Raw genomic sequence first — 14619 nt, 5'->3', positions numbered from 1 at the left:
GGCTTGTGTGACCTGCCAAAGGACTTAATGTTCAATATTCTACACGGTCCCTTTATGAATAAAACAAATTAAATTAAAATAAATAACCTGCAAAAAATGACATGAGTTAAAATAAATCATTTAAAGATGCAGCCTTGTTCAACTCCATTTGAAGCAGAGTATTAAAACGACATTCAGATTCCCTGATTGATGTAATATTTATGTAACTGGGTAGTGCACCATGGCCTGATTACTGCCAAATCGACCTTCGGTCTGAGTACAATTCGGCCCCATTCCAGCCATGATCAATCGCCTGCTATCACCCTCTTGTTTTAAATCTCATGTATGGCACCATTCCAAGTAATTTACACCGCACCTATTTAAAGCATAGCTGACATTATTTATTCACTGTGGTAACACGTCCAGCTCATCCCTCTGATACTTTGTAACCCATCTGAATACAATATCGACACCACTACGGAGGCATGTGAATTGAAAATATGTCAGTGCATAAATTTGGTGTGATAGCAAAACTCCAGAGAAAACTAGAGCAGATTTGTTTTATCTTTTCAGAATTTTATGCAAGTTGGGTGCTCCTGTTACAATCTGACTGATGCATGAGTTATTCTTAAACTAAAAAGATTCATATAATACTCTGTCTCTTTAAAATGTTCTGAATACATCCTTTAATAATTACTGAGTGTGCTGAGGAAGGCCTTTGTTGGCACTGACGAGGTTAAACCAGCCTGTGAGGTTTAGTTTTCTTGTTTTTTGGCTGATTTTTCAATCAAAATGTCTTCAGGTATCAAGTTATACAAAACAAATGCTAGTCTTAAACTTTTCAAGGACAGTTTGTCACGTCTCTCTCACTCGCTCATGCAATAAGATCTACATAAGGATGCAGGATGCAGTTCTTGTTGGGGTCCGACACCTCTGTGGCATGTCTAAAAAACAGTGTTCCTTCTTCATTAAAAAGCAGGCAAAACTCTTCAAAGCAGTCCTAAACTGGTCGAGGGCCAAACAAGCTTTGATGAAACCTCAGCGTTGACACTGTATTGTGCCAGATCCGAGATGTAATATCCACTCTGGCTTGTTATAATGGTCCTCTTAAATCTTCCAGGATTAATGAGCTGCTGCCATCTCAAGCTCAGGGAAACCATCAGCTCTCTCCGCCCTGATCGGTTTCATGACTTCTTCACCCTCATAACCCTCTTTTTCTGCAAGAGGAACGATTATACTTGAGTCTGTGCAACCCTTTAAGTCTCTTATTTTGGCGGTATGACCACAAGTGGTGCCCCTCTTCTTGGCCTCCACATAAGCACTTGGGCGTCGTTAGCATTTGGCCTCCCCAATGCATTGGGAGGGATGGGCTCCTGGTAGTTGAGGATGTGCGGCTGCTCCTGGTAGGGTCGACCCACCAACGAGGCCCGGGAGCCCAGAGGCATGTCAGGATCCACTGCGATGTCCACCCGCATCCGCCATCGCACCGTCTGCAACACGATCCGCTCCTGTTGGAGGAGAGAAGTTAATATGGTCATTGAACATTGTGAGTTCAAGATACAAGATATGTTAAGTACATGAAGAGCATTTTTATTAGTGCTTCTGTGGACCCGCATTATGAAGCATTATATCCTCTGTTGGTAGACTTGTAGTAAAGTGGATCCTAATAAATTGTGTATTACTTTGGCTTTGTCAAATAATCTTATCTGACACAGATGAAGGATAAGTTGCAGAACTTTAATCCCATCCTCTTCCTCTGTTCCCTAATTACAAACAATGTAGAAAACAAGCCTGAGAAGCCTCATGAGAAAATTACTCTCACAAAGACAATCTGGATAAATCAATCAGTTTGAATGAATTATGTCACAAGTTATCTCTTTATGTTTAAAGCAGGTCCAGACTATACTTATTTATAAATCATTTACAGATGCTCAACATTCACACCAACACCTATGAACAAACACAGCAGTCTTTTAACAGGCAGACACCTCGGACAGAACTAGACTCACTAGTGAACAGCCATCTGCCAAGAAATTTCATTGAATACTGGTACTCTGGTGCTCAGCTCAAGCTTCCTGATGGGCTTGCAGAGGTTTTCTCCAGCAGAAGGCAACAATGAGGTACTTTGTAACTTTACACCAGAAAGAAAAGAGCAGGGCGGAGCTGATCACATAATAGTTACTCTGTGAGTGCAATGCAAGAGCTGTATCTAAAGATGTTAAACTGGAAAAACACATGACAGATCATACTTTTATTTCTGACTGGCACTGATGTGGTTTTAAAAACTTTCATCTTGAGTGTGAGACCATTCCCCGTTTCTTTCCTCTCACCTTAGTGACAGAGTTCATGGCCACCAGCCAGGTGATGAAGCTCTGGTCCCGGGTGATGTGGGTCAGCATGGGTGTGTTGCTGTTGCTGATGGGCACTGCCCATGTCACGCTGGGGTAGAAGTTGTCGTTCATGCTGACTGTCAGACGGGATGGTTTGGACGTGGGCCCAGTTAGGGTGACTGTCTCGGTGGTGTTGCCATACCAGGGGTAGCTGACACCATCTGAGTCGCTGATGGCTTTGACCCGACCCTCTCGCAGCTCTGGTAGCTCCCAGCTGGACCTGTGGACAGAGGACAGAAGAGGACAGATGTAGAGGGTTGGAGGAAGGTTGTTGCAGTGGTAGGATCAAGGTTGTGGTCTAGATGTTGGAGAGTGTTTGAGAGAAGTAGAAAGAGGTGTGCACATAATAACACCACACCCACTGAGGTCACTCAGAGGCAAAAGTTTAAGTCCTATGGGTTCTGCAAAAAACTTACATGCCAATATCCCCATATGTGTTGTAAAACTCCATCTGGGTACAGGCCTGGATCCAGCCCACCACCCAGGTCTCGTTGCGGGGCACTGGAGGCATCACAACCCCTGCTGAGGCCCTGAAGTAAGGTGTCTTGTAGCGGAGCACAATTGGTGAGTTCTCCTCAATGATGGTGGGACACTGGTCAATAGAGGCCGATACCTCATACACCACAATGTTCTCCCGTCTGATGCGGGGCTTACATGCGATGCTCTGAATACAGCCCATAGTGCAGGTAGCAAGCAAAATGAGCAAAACCAGAGAAGAAGGGAGCAAATGATTCCTGGCCAGTATGCACATCAGTCCCCTCCAGATTCCACCCTTGCCTGAAGAGCAGATCTAATCCCTTAATTGCCCATCATCTCTGATTGGTTGGAAAGGAAAACAGGAAAGAAAAAAATGATGGGGAGTGTCACAGTCACCATTGATGAAACATAAAAACATCCACCCGCATATTTTCAAGATAATAAGTCGGTGAGGGTGAGAAAGTGGGGCCTTGGGGGGAAGTATCACAGATCTCTGCAGCCTCCTCCCCCGGTCTGCCTGCTGACTGCCGCACTGCCCTTGGCGCTCGTCCCCAGAAACTGCAATCCGGCCTCCCCTGGGCTGCTGCTGCTGCTGCTCCTCCGCCGTGCGTCCGGAGGATACTCCGCTCCTCGTCGAGTCCACACGTCCGGCTGCACGTCGGTGCCCCTTGATCCTGCTGCTCTGCGCCCGGCTCTGCGCTGTCATGTCAAGTAGCGACAGGGCAGCCAGGTGCGTCAGAGGAGGGGTGCTGGATGCCTTTTGTTTGCTTGGCTTTTTCTGTATTAGCCCTACATTCGCGCGGCGCCCTCAAAAGACAAAACCGGGCTCTTCATCACCTTGACCTACATGAAAGGAAGCTTCATCAAATGAGCGATTTCGTAGCATATAAGGGGCTAAACAACAGGGCTAAAGCGGACTAATTTAATGTTTTCCTCCCAGTGTGCTTCCATTCTTGGGGATGCATGAATGGTGCATCATGAATGAAGGCAGCGAGACAGCAGAAACGTGCACAAAACGGTGACTATACCCAGCGGCGCGACCGTCTGTCGAGTCTCATCATTATGCGTCCTGGCGCCGGTGAGCATCGCGGACCGGAGAGCATCCTTTCCCAGCTGCGGGTTCGCCTCGCTCGGTTTGGAGGTGCTGATGCTGGAGAGGCAGGGGAGGGGCGTCACCCGACCTCTGCATTGAAAAAAAAATAACAAGTGCAATGGGGCGTGGGGACATGGCAGCGTCACTCCTACGTGCAACCCCATTGGCTGCTGAGGTCAATAGCGGAAATGGTGTCGTTTCGCTCCTAGCCTCCTATACTGACACGCATTCAGCTCGGCTTATTATATTGGTCTCCACCCCGCCGGTCCACGCCTGTAGCTGCTGGTTTATGTTGGGCCGTTTGTTCGGATACGTGTCTCAGAGGGTACCGAGCTTGTTGGACCGTGTCTCGCTAATGATGAAGCCGCAGGTTGTGTTCGTGCTGGGCGGGCCTGGCGCCGGTAAAGGGACCCAATGCTCCAGGATCGTGGAGGTATGAGACACGGCGAGAGAAAATACAATGTGAACAAAAGACTCAGATGTTTTGGATTGGGAGTGTAATGGTGAAAATGATGTTTAGGTAATCTAATGACAGGCTCATCTTTTCTTAGGGTCTTTGCTGCGAGGTAATGTCTAAATTACATTGACTTCCGGTTGTCCTCTAAAATGAACTAAATGTTAACCGGTGTTTCGGTCTATCTTGTGACCCTGTCTTCTGGCGACTTGCGTCCGAATGCGTCCGTAGTTGACGTAGAGAAAATAGATTGAGCATAAGTTTCTGTCTTGTTTAGTTTTTCCATTACAACGTCAAGACATACTTATCCGGTTTTTCTTTACAGTATTGTTTGTGTTAACGTGTTCGGAAAAAATGCTACGTGTCCGCCTCCCGTTTACAACATCCCCTGTTACTACGACAACCACTGACGTGTTTGACTGAAAGTCTACAGTGAGTAAGGTCACTCGTTGAACCGGTACACCGGGCAGCTAGCTAGTTAGCCACATTGGATAATACAGTTCATGTGCTGTGAATATAAGCCTGCGCTGACATATAGGACATAAAAGTACAATTTGAACATTTCTTCATCTTCGAAAATTCCCATTATTTATGTCCTACTGATTTTTGAAATTCGGTGTATGTTTAGCCCACAGTTAAATGTTATTCAGTGAAATATAGGGCGACGTTTGTGAAGTTGGGCACTGAAAATAACATTTTTCCACATTTAGCTCCAAAACGTCATAACAATGTAGAGTGAATTTTTAAAGGTCACGTTTTTTTTTAAAATCACATTCAGAGGAATATTTGTGATCTTCTTCACATTTAATTTTCTTGTGAAAAATATATTAAGTTAAAATCATTGTTAAATCCAAATGCTAAATATAAATCTAAATGTTAAATATAAATATTAGATATAAATCTAAATGTTCATCGATAAATCTAAATTTTGAATGTTAAATCTAAATGTTAAATGTTGCTCTGCGATACTAAATATTTAGCTGATATGCTGCAGTATGAATTTGCATACCAGCTAAATATTTAGGATCGCAGAGCAACATTTAAAATTTAGATGTAACATTTATATTTAACATTTATATTTGATATTTAATATTTAATATTTATATTTAACATTTATATTTATATTTAATAATTATATTCATCGTCGAACATTTAGATTTATCGTTGAACATTTAGATGTATATTTAGCATTTGGATTTAACAAAATTTTAACTTAATATATTTTTCACAACAAAATTAAACCTGAAGAAGATCACAAATATTCCTCTAAATTTGATAAAATAAATAGATTTTTAAAAACTCACTCTACATTTTTATGACGTCCTGGAGCAGCAACTGGTCTGGAAAGGTGCCATTACCTTACTAACTAACAAATAGAGCTACCAGGACATTGAGTATTGACATTTGATGTTTGATGTAACCATGTCACTGACTTATCTTCAGCTCCGGTTATGCAATGCAAACAATAAGTCTGGAGTACACTTGAAGAAACCTTGAACATTGAACTCCATCATCGAAAAGCCAATGTACAGGATGGATTTTAATATTTCTTCTTAAGTGCTTTCCTTTAGTAACACATTTTTGTACTGATTTTATTTCTATAATATATACTAAAATATGTCTATGAAATGTAGGGCAAGAGAGCAAAGCTAAAACAGTCTAAGATGTCATGTATGGCAACAAACTCTATCTGACATATAACTTTATCACTATCCTGAAGAATCAGCATGGGTTTGATAATTCTTTACATTTAACAAAAAACTCCAAAAGTTTGAAAAGCCACTACTCTAGTGAAGGAAACTGATTTAAAGATTGTCTCAAAGCCAGACTTTTGGAAGCTCATGATGCTGCAGTTCTGCTAGGAGCAAGCTCGAGATATTTTGATGTGTGTGTTTGCTGCACCTTAAGTGCACTGGTTTGACCTGAATGACAGCTATGAATAGAGGCTCCTTTCATTCAGTACATAAGGACATACTTCTTACTGGCCTATGGGTAAAAGGCATTTAACCTGTAAGGCCTGTATTTGAAATCCTTTAGTATAGTGTAGTTTTAATGTAAGCAGAAATCAATGCGTTTTTTAATCACTCACTCTTTGCCAGAAACCATCTCTCTCTGTTACTTGTTTAAGCTTTTTTAAACTGCTTTTCTTTGTGATGAAATGTACACCACACACTACATATATACATCTGTGTCTTTCAGAACTACAACTACACTCACCTGTCAGCTGGGGACTTGCTCAGGGCAGAGAGAGCCAGAGAGGAGTCTGAGTTTGGACAGCTCATCGCCAACTACATCAAAGAGGGGAAGATAGTCCCCGTAGAGATCACCATCAACTTACTCAGGAAGGTGCGCAATAAATACAGGCTGTAAATCAGGTTTGTGTTAGTTAGCATAGCAGGAGTCAGATCCTCATCAGTATGTGAGAGAGCAGATGTTCTTAGGTAAGACCTGTTAACTTTCCTTCAGGCCTTTATATTCTTAGTGGTAAAAGCCTTTACATTCTTACAGCATATACTTAGAGGCAACACCACCGTTTATAAACCCTTAAGAAACACATTTTTTAGAGACTATTTCTGAGCCCTTTTTTTTTTAGCATTTTATGGTGAAATAAGAGTTTTGAAGACAATAATACAGACACATCTTATTAGTCAGGATCCTTTTACAGCAATGAACTTACATCATTAGCTTGACTACCAGCAGTTAAATAGATGTAGTGTAGCCTTAGTTTATGTCAAATATCTAGCATAAGAAGAAGAAATTCTGACCCTGATGACATTTATTTTTCAGTGATTGAATGTCTTTTGTGTGTTTTACTACGGTGGTCCTGAATGACAAAACACATTTACAAAAGATGAAACACTTTTACAAAGTTGGAGACCAATTTACATTTTGGAAAACATTTTTAAATTTCCTTAAACAAAATTACAAAATAAAAAAAACACTTTTACCAAGGGCAAAACAAATTTACATTTAAGGAAACAAATTTACAAAAGATGAAACACTTTTACAAAGTTGGAGACAATTTTACAAACGACGGAACACTTTTACCATTAAGTCTGACTCCTTTTAGCCTGACTCCCTTTAGCCTGAGGCTATGTGGTCTGAGACCGTTTCCTCTGAATTCTGACACATGATGAAGGTTTTGAGGAGATTTGACGGAGCTTTTCTGAGGTCTGACACCTCTCTGTAAGACCAGAGGATGTCCTAATATGTAAACCATGTCCATCTCCGTTTGGTTTCTCTCCATCCAAACAAACTAAATGACCCCCCAGTCCATCCCTTCCAGATCACTTCCAGTATTTGGTACATTCCCTTTCTGTAAAAAATTAAATATTAATTTGTTTCTGAAATGGTAAAAGTGTTTCATCTTTTGTAAATTTGTTTCCTTAAATGTAAATTTGTTTTGGCCTTGGTAAAAGGTTTTTTTTTATTTTGTAATTTTGTTTTGTAAAATGTAAAAATGATTTCCAAAATGTAAATTTGTCTCCAACTTTGTTGGAATAAAAGTGTTTCATCTTTTGTAAATTAGTTTTGCCCTTCAGGGCCACCGTATTTTACACTACTTTGAATGCAAGCATGATCACAGCTGCTCTGTGTGTCTGTTGTGTTTACACACAGCAGGATTGTGTGACATTGTGATTTTTAAATCAAGAGCTTTCTGACTGTTCAGATTTTTCAGCTGCGTTAAGTGCTTTTGAAATGAATTCAGATTCACACAATATTCATTCAGTCTTTTCTGTGTTGTTAGGCAATGGAAGAGACCATGCAGCAAGATGAGAAGAAGTTCCGCTTCCTCATAGACGGTTTTCCCCGTAATGAGGACAACCTAGAGGGCTGGAACACCGTCATGGATGGGAAAGCAGATGTCAAGTTTGTGCTGTTCTTTGACTGCAGTAATGAGGTACGTCATGGAAACTCGGAAGCTTGAGCCTCTTGCTGTTTTTAAAATACACACAGGAGGAGTGAGCAGATACCCTCAGAGTTCATTCATCCTCAGCGTGGGATTTCTGTCCTGATTTTGTCCACAGATTTGCATCACCAGATGTCTAGAAAGAGGAAAGGACAGCGGGCGCACTGATGACAACAGAGAGAGTTTGGAGAAGAGGTACAAATCCTGCAACAAACACAATAAAACACTTTTCTTTGACAACAACAAAGTGGAGAGAGTTCTGTCTGCTCTGCTTTTAGGGAGTGTTGATCCCCGAAGTAATAACTGCTGCCTTTGGCTATTAATTGACTTCATGCTCTGGTTCGCTTCTGCTTCTATCAACAAGCATATTTGATCAGTATAGATTTGTCTGACCCATTTAGCCGGCTGTTGCATACCTGCACGTGTGTTTTTGACCTAATTTATGTCTCCTTCAAGTCCCCCGTGCAATCTGACCTCAATAACTCGGCATGTTTCTCTTTCATGCAGAATCCAAACCTACCTACAGTCTACGCGACCAATCATTGCACTGTATGAGAAGCTCGGCAAGGTGCGCACTGTAGATGCCTCTCGCTCTCTGGATGAGGTGAGTAAATTATGTAAATCACCCTGTACTGACCTGAATTACATTTTTGGGCGTGACAAACATAGCTTGACAAACTTGTCACTCAAGGAAAACAAGCAGACGTGTTAGGGCTTTTGTCTGAAGTCTGATAATTGTTTTCAGCTTAAAGAGGTCTGACACTGGCATGGACACCGAGGTGAGGGGTTAGAGTAAGGCGGGGTGTTGTCAAGAACCTCACAATTCTATTTGATTTGATTCTTTGGGTCACAATTCAATGCCATATTGATATTGATTAGATTCGATATTGATCAACATGTTTTGATATTGATTCAAAAGTATGCATAGATGAAATATCCAGATCATTCATCATAGTACCTTCTAATATTTGTTGAACAGTAATGTGTGCATTATTTAACATGGTTTAGAAAAAAAAGGACTCCAAAATAAGTGAAACCATTGAATTATTCTTTAATAAACATGGAATAAACCAGTTCAGTACTATATGCTCTAAAGTGCACAGTTCCATCGCGCTTGAGGTCCAACCATAGCATTTAAGTGTACCTCTCTCCATTCACTTTAATGACTCGAAAACTGCTTGCTTCTTCACCTCATAAAACAAAACTGTAGATGAAAATCACCAGAGACTGTTATCTTCTCTGCGTGCACAGAGCTTGACTAAAGCTTGATAAATGCATTGTGAGGCTGCATTTGTTTGCAATCCGTGGGTTTAGCGAGACACACATGGGGGGTCGTCAGATGTCTTCCAGGAAGTTTTTTTTTCTTCTAAAAATAGTACATTTTACCTATTATAGTAAAAAAATATTGACAAAAATAGTAGCTAAACTTGAAATAAAACCTTGAAAATAGAAAATGTAATGAGTTTTCTGCCTTTTTTTTTGCCAGATGACTCCAAGGTCATATAGGTAGGCTCATTTTCTGCAGACCAGCTAAATGAAGCCACATTAAATCACTTTGAAGGACAGTGGGGGTCGCGAGTCTTTGGCACCTATATTTTGGGAGTCGTGGGCTGAAAAGTTTGGGAACCCCTGGTCTAGACCATACTACATGTTAAATTATTAACAAAAACCCAACATCAAGACAGGAGAAGATACAGTCCCATCTTACAGGACTCAGTCTTTTCTCATCTTAATCCACCATGAGAAGAGCACAAGTTTCAGCAGCAAGGAAAAACTTCCTTTTAACAGGCAGAAACCTCGAGCAGAACCAGACTCATGAGGCATAGAGGAGATGAGGAGAGATATATGATAGCGGTTGAGATGGAGAGTAGTAGTTGTAACAGCTGGAGTCTGGCACGTCCACAGCAGCAGCAACATTGTGATATTGCATTAGGAGGAAATATATTGCCATACAGTGATTCTTTCTTCTTCTTTTTTTGATCAGCCCTGTGTTATAGTGAGGGTGGAGAAAAATGATGTGGAAAAAAGGAAATAGTTTGTCAGGTAGCAGGGTTTACAAAATTGAGTCAAGCATATTCAGGCTCAGGATATTCATGTAGCTCAGTGTTAACATTGTAATAAAGAGCTTATTTTGCAGTCAGGCAGAAACTTTCCGGGCTGTATGTTGGAACCAGAGAGGAGTTTACTTTGCATGAGTTGATGTCCACAAGACACCTCAAGACCAAAATCCATTTTAAGCATGACCTCAGCAACAAGATCGAGGTTCCCCTCCACACTTCACCACTCAACTCAACTTTATTTATAAAGCACTTTAAAACGACCACAGCCGGAACAGAGTGCTGTACATAAATAGACAAACAACGCAGGCATAAAAACAATTAAAACACAGGATAATAAAACAATTAAAACAATAGATAAAAACAAACCATAAAACACTAAAACAGGAGCCGAGTCTCATGCAGGGTTAAATATAAACTTCGGTACTTCACGATCTTATGATCATGTAGAAATATCGTTGGTAGTAACGCTGAGTAACAACGTATTGAAGGCTTTTTAAGTGTCACTAAACTCCAGAGCAGAGAGTGTAGTGAGTACTCTAAAATACGAACTGCTTAATTTGTGCAGAATGTTGCAAGTGCCAAGGTTAAAAAAAATAGAGCTGTTTTTACATCAGCTTGAAGAGAGAGTGTTTCCCTATGCTCACCTTTTTAAAATCTGAGTTTAAGACGCATCCGATGCTTATCTGTCCTTACAACCAGGTATGAAGCCAAACGTTTAATGTGCAGCTGACTATTTGAAACTTAAAACCTCAACCCCATGTTCTCTGAGAAGAAGCAATGACACATTGCAGATGTCCTGATGTCCCTAACATTAATAGTTTAAACTTTGAAATACAATCATTGATTTTTTTAAAATCTGTTTTTGTTATTGAGTTGTTTTTCTTTCTTTTGTGGAAAAACAAACAAGTTTGAGGTTTTATTATTATTTTTCAACACTGTCTGGAGGGGATTTTTTAACACAGTTACACTATTATTAATTAGAAATAAAAGCAAATGTAGATCATTTAAATTTCAAACATCATGGCTGTAAGTCTGTATAATTTTCAGCAAAATTTGGCAATTTAAAATTAATATCTGCACTGAAATGAATGTCTTTAGCAGTGTTTTCTGACATCTGATGAACCTTCAGTGAGAATAACTTATTCAGGTTTTTGCTAAAGAAAAATAGTGATCAGTCAGTCAACAGCAACTAAAATTTGAATGCATAAAGAAAAATTGTCACCATACCATCCACTGAAAGTGAATTTTATGTATGTATGTGTTTGTTTGTTTGTTTGTTTGTTTTTACATTGACTGTAGTGTTGACCAGAGTTTGGGGAAATTGGGTGTTTTCATTTACTTTTCTAAGAGTTTATAAAGTAAATGTTTAACTGATCCACCAAATGTTAAAAAGGAAGTTTGATCAGATGACTGAATGAAGAATATGCTAGAGTTGATGTTAATGGAAGGTTGAAAAATCAGCCTCTGTTTGTGACTGGTTTAGTAAACTCAACATTGTCCCCTTCAGGTGTTCGGTGACGTGAAATCCATCCTGGACAAAGAGGGTTGAGGTCCTCCAGCTGCCAACAACATTCATTTACCTTTTAAGTTTTCCTTTTTATCAACTGCAATTAGTCTATAATAAGTTTCGGTGTCCACTCATTTGACTTTTTACTTTGGCTACTGTTTTTTTTGTTTGTTTTCCATCTTTTTTGTAAATGAGTACTGTTTGTTTGAATGTGTGTGTGTGTGTGTGTTGGGGCGATGTATTGTGTGCGATGTGAGTCGGTATGAATGTCAAGTAGAGATGCCTAGCAGTTACATGTAATTAAATGATCATTGATTTTCATCATAGTTTGAGGCCTTTCCATGCAAACAAAATGAATCAATAGCTTAGAGCGGCTCTTTTTCGTCAATCAAAGGCACTTCTTCAACTACAAATATCAACACAAATGGAACATCTTCAGAAGATCACTTCATTGGAAGCAGCAAAATGCCTCAGACCAAATGGTTGTTCGACCTGATTATGGCAGACTTGAATCAATTTACAACTTGACAGAAGAGAAAATGTTCTATTAAAAACACATAAATCATTTGTGTCATTATTAATAGGCTGCACTACAGGATCATGGTGGGTTTCTTTAGTGACATGTAGAGTTATCAACTCTGTGTTTGTGTAATTGACACTGAACATGTTAACATGCTGTCACAGCTTTGACGCTCTGCTAGAGAAAACATGAAAATAAGATTTGTTAATCTGTTGTACTGTATCTTCTTGAAGGAGGGATAAAATGGAAAATTAAAGCCCAACCTTTTCTTTGTTGTGTTTTATTCATCCCGCTGGGAACTTTAATAACTATGGTTCCAAAGTGGGTGTTTATAAGTAATTTTTGTAATTATTTAATTTGTGAATGTTGTTTATGCAACATACTAACTACAAAATAGATCTATAGTTCATCACTTTAAATAAATCTTTTTTTTTTGTTATTTTTTTTAAAGTTATTAACCTCTAAGAAAGGGTATTTCCAAGTTGACCAAACCCATGAAACTGTCAACCAAACAAACCAGCAGGGGGCGTCTGGCATCAGTGTATGACCTGAGCAGGTTTAATCAATTTGCGATTCCACATTTATTGTTCACTGTAGGTCCACTTAGGTTGAAAAGAAAGCTAATTAACCCCCCTATTATGTAGGTTTCACAGGAACCGCATCAATGTTCCTGGGTCAACTTGACCCCGGGCATATTTAATTATCCAAAAGTGTCAGAACCCAAAACAATCCCAATAAACAGTCTTTTAATCTAATTATTAACTCCATTACTAACCATTTAAATCAATATTTAGTTTAATGGTGTTCTTTTGTTTCTTTTCTTGAATTTCCCCATTGTGGGATGAGTAAAGGACTTTCTTATCTTATCTTATCTTTAATTCTCACAGATCAAAGTTCAATGAGGATACCACTCGTTTTTTATGAAAATTCATATTAAAAGTTGTTTTAATGTACATTGGAAAGACCTAAATATAAATACAATAGTTTTACATGACAGATTTTTGTTTATTTTATTTTACATTTTGAATTTCTTTCATTTTATTATTAATTTCTTTTAGATTTTGAACTTTAAAATGGGTCAAGTAGACCCACAACATGACATGAGGGTTAAACAGTGAGTAAATGTGTAATACATTTTTTGACAGCGTGGGAAATTAATAGGCTTAATGCTGAAAAAGATATGGAGACATTGGGTAGATTAAAAAATTAGTTAAACTGAAATGTAAAATGATATATTTCCTTTATTTCTACAATAATGTATTGCTTGATATTGTTTTTAAAGTATTTGTTATTTATCTTATGTGAGTGTTGCTATTTTTTCAACAGGGACATTGCACAATTAAAAGTAATTGTTTCACAGTTAGCTATTAGCTAATTTGCATCCATGGTCCCTGGGCAGGAAATATTCTAGGCCCACATATAAAACAGCCCGATTCATAAATGTCTTTGCCAGGGTCTTTGAAGCACATGAAAAACATTCACATTGGGTCCCACCACTTCACTGTCTACCATGACAAACTTTCATGTACTGATGCCTTGGATAAAATGTTCTGCATGCTGCATTTAAAGCTTTATAGAACATATTGCCTCACATCACTGATTCTTTAAGGAATTGTAGATGCATAGCTAATGAATCTAGAAGACATCAGTTTCAGTTCAGACCGTTTAAGAGGGTGATAGAATATTAGCTACAGATATTAGCTCCAACAGTCTCCAGTCCCAAATGCTCACCTTTAGCCCACAAGTATGGAAAATAAATGTATTCATTAATAGAAGTGAACACTAGAGGGCAGTGGAGAGACACCTCTGATTGTTTCAGTAAGAGAAACTCCTGTCTTTGCTGACACTATTAATAAACACGATTAACGCAACAAGTGCTACATACTGTACATTTATTCTCATGTCATATATTTTTCATATTCATTTATATACTCTGCAGTTACAAAGACATTTGCTAACACAATATTCCTGAGCACATTTTTTTAGCTTGGGGCCTGGTGTATCCACATTTAAGAGCTACATACAACAGTTTATCAGCTTATGCAACAGTACCTGACATGCCTTGCATGACAAAAAGGCAATGTACCGAATGTGAGATACATCACAACAAAAGTTTGAAACTTACAACATGTGGGGAAAGTAGCTAAAGAAATATGAATGTAAGGCACTGTGAATATACTGGTTCATACAAGTGCACTATAATACAAATGGTTCGATGAAATACAATCA

At 39.2% G+C, this 14619-nt stretch overlaps 2 protein-coding genes across 2 annotated transcripts; one reads left to right on the top strand and one right to left on the bottom strand.

Annotated features, from left to right (window-relative positions):
- Window positions 1–358: 358 nt before the first annotated feature.
- fam78ba (family with sequence similarity 78 member Ba) lies at window positions 359–4021 on the bottom strand. The gene is made up of 3 exons (XM_034703456.1): window positions 2786–4021; window positions 2310–2589; window positions 359–1487 (listed from the first exon to the last, which is right to left on the bottom strand). The coding sequence occupies exons 1-3, from the start codon at window positions 3118–3120 to the stop codon at window positions 1245–1247; spliced, it is 858 nt and encodes a 285-aa protein (XP_034559347.1). The 5' UTR covers window positions 3121–4021; the 3' UTR covers window positions 359–1244.
- Window positions 4022–4135: 114 nt separating this feature from the next.
- cmpk (cytidylate kinase) lies at window positions 4136–12659 on the top strand. Its single transcript, XM_034703457.1, has 6 exons — window positions 4136–4372; window positions 6593–6739; window positions 8142–8294; window positions 8422–8498; window positions 8811–8907; window positions 11871–12659. The coding sequence occupies exons 1-6, from the start codon at window positions 4229–4231 to the stop codon at window positions 11910–11912; spliced, it is 660 nt and encodes a 219-aa protein (XP_034559348.1). The 5' UTR covers window positions 4136–4228; the 3' UTR covers window positions 11913–12659.
- The last annotated feature ends 1960 nt before the right edge of the window (window positions 12660–14619 follow it).

This window comes from Notolabrus celidotus, chromosome 15, assembly GCF_009762535.1.
Source record: "Notolabrus celidotus isolate fNotCel1 chromosome 15, fNotCel1.pri, whole genome shotgun sequence".
Taxonomy (NCBI): Eukaryota; Metazoa; Chordata; class Actinopteri; order Labriformes; family Labridae; genus Notolabrus; species Notolabrus celidotus.
This window is presented reverse-complemented; position numbering and strand designations above follow the sequence as displayed.